Here is a 218-nt window from a genome sequence, read left to right as displayed (position 1 = left end):
GGGCCAGCCTGATGTGGGGGCCCTTCTCTGACCCCCACTCGACTGGACCCCCCCCCATAAGGAGCTGCGATGGAGAGGGGGAAGGGACCCCCTGTTGCAGACCCTCTCCTCCCAGAGGAGCGGGGCCATCGGTACCTTTGCCCAGTGTGGTCTCCCACCATGCTTCTTCATGATGCCCTCGTAGGTCAGCCAGTAGTTGAGGCGGGGGACGGTCTTCC

The 218-nt window shown here is 64.7% G+C and overlaps 1 protein-coding gene across 1 annotated transcript in view; it reads right to left on the bottom strand.

Moving 5' to 3' along the window:
- Positions 1–135: 135 nt before the first annotated feature.
- LOC104169129 (L-gulonolactone oxidase-like) overlaps positions 136–218 on the bottom strand; it is a gene marked incomplete at both ends in the record, with an annotated part of 16,022 nt that continues 15,939 nt past the window's right edge. Inside the window, one exon of the mRNA XM_009709948.1 lies at positions 136–218. This exon is cut by the window's right edge and continues 7 nt beyond it. Within this exon, the coding sequence (XP_009708250.1) occupies positions 136–218 (83 nt within the window).

This window comes from Cariama cristata, unplaced genomic scaffold (genome assembly GCF_000690535.1).
Source record: "Cariama cristata isolate BGI_N322 unplaced genomic scaffold, ASM69053v1 scaffold25271, whole genome shotgun sequence".
Lineage (NCBI taxonomy): Eukaryota > Metazoa > Chordata > Aves > Cariamiformes > Cariamidae > Cariama > Cariama cristata.
Note: the sequence above shows the minus strand (reverse complement) of the source record. Positions and strands in the feature narration are given on the sequence as shown.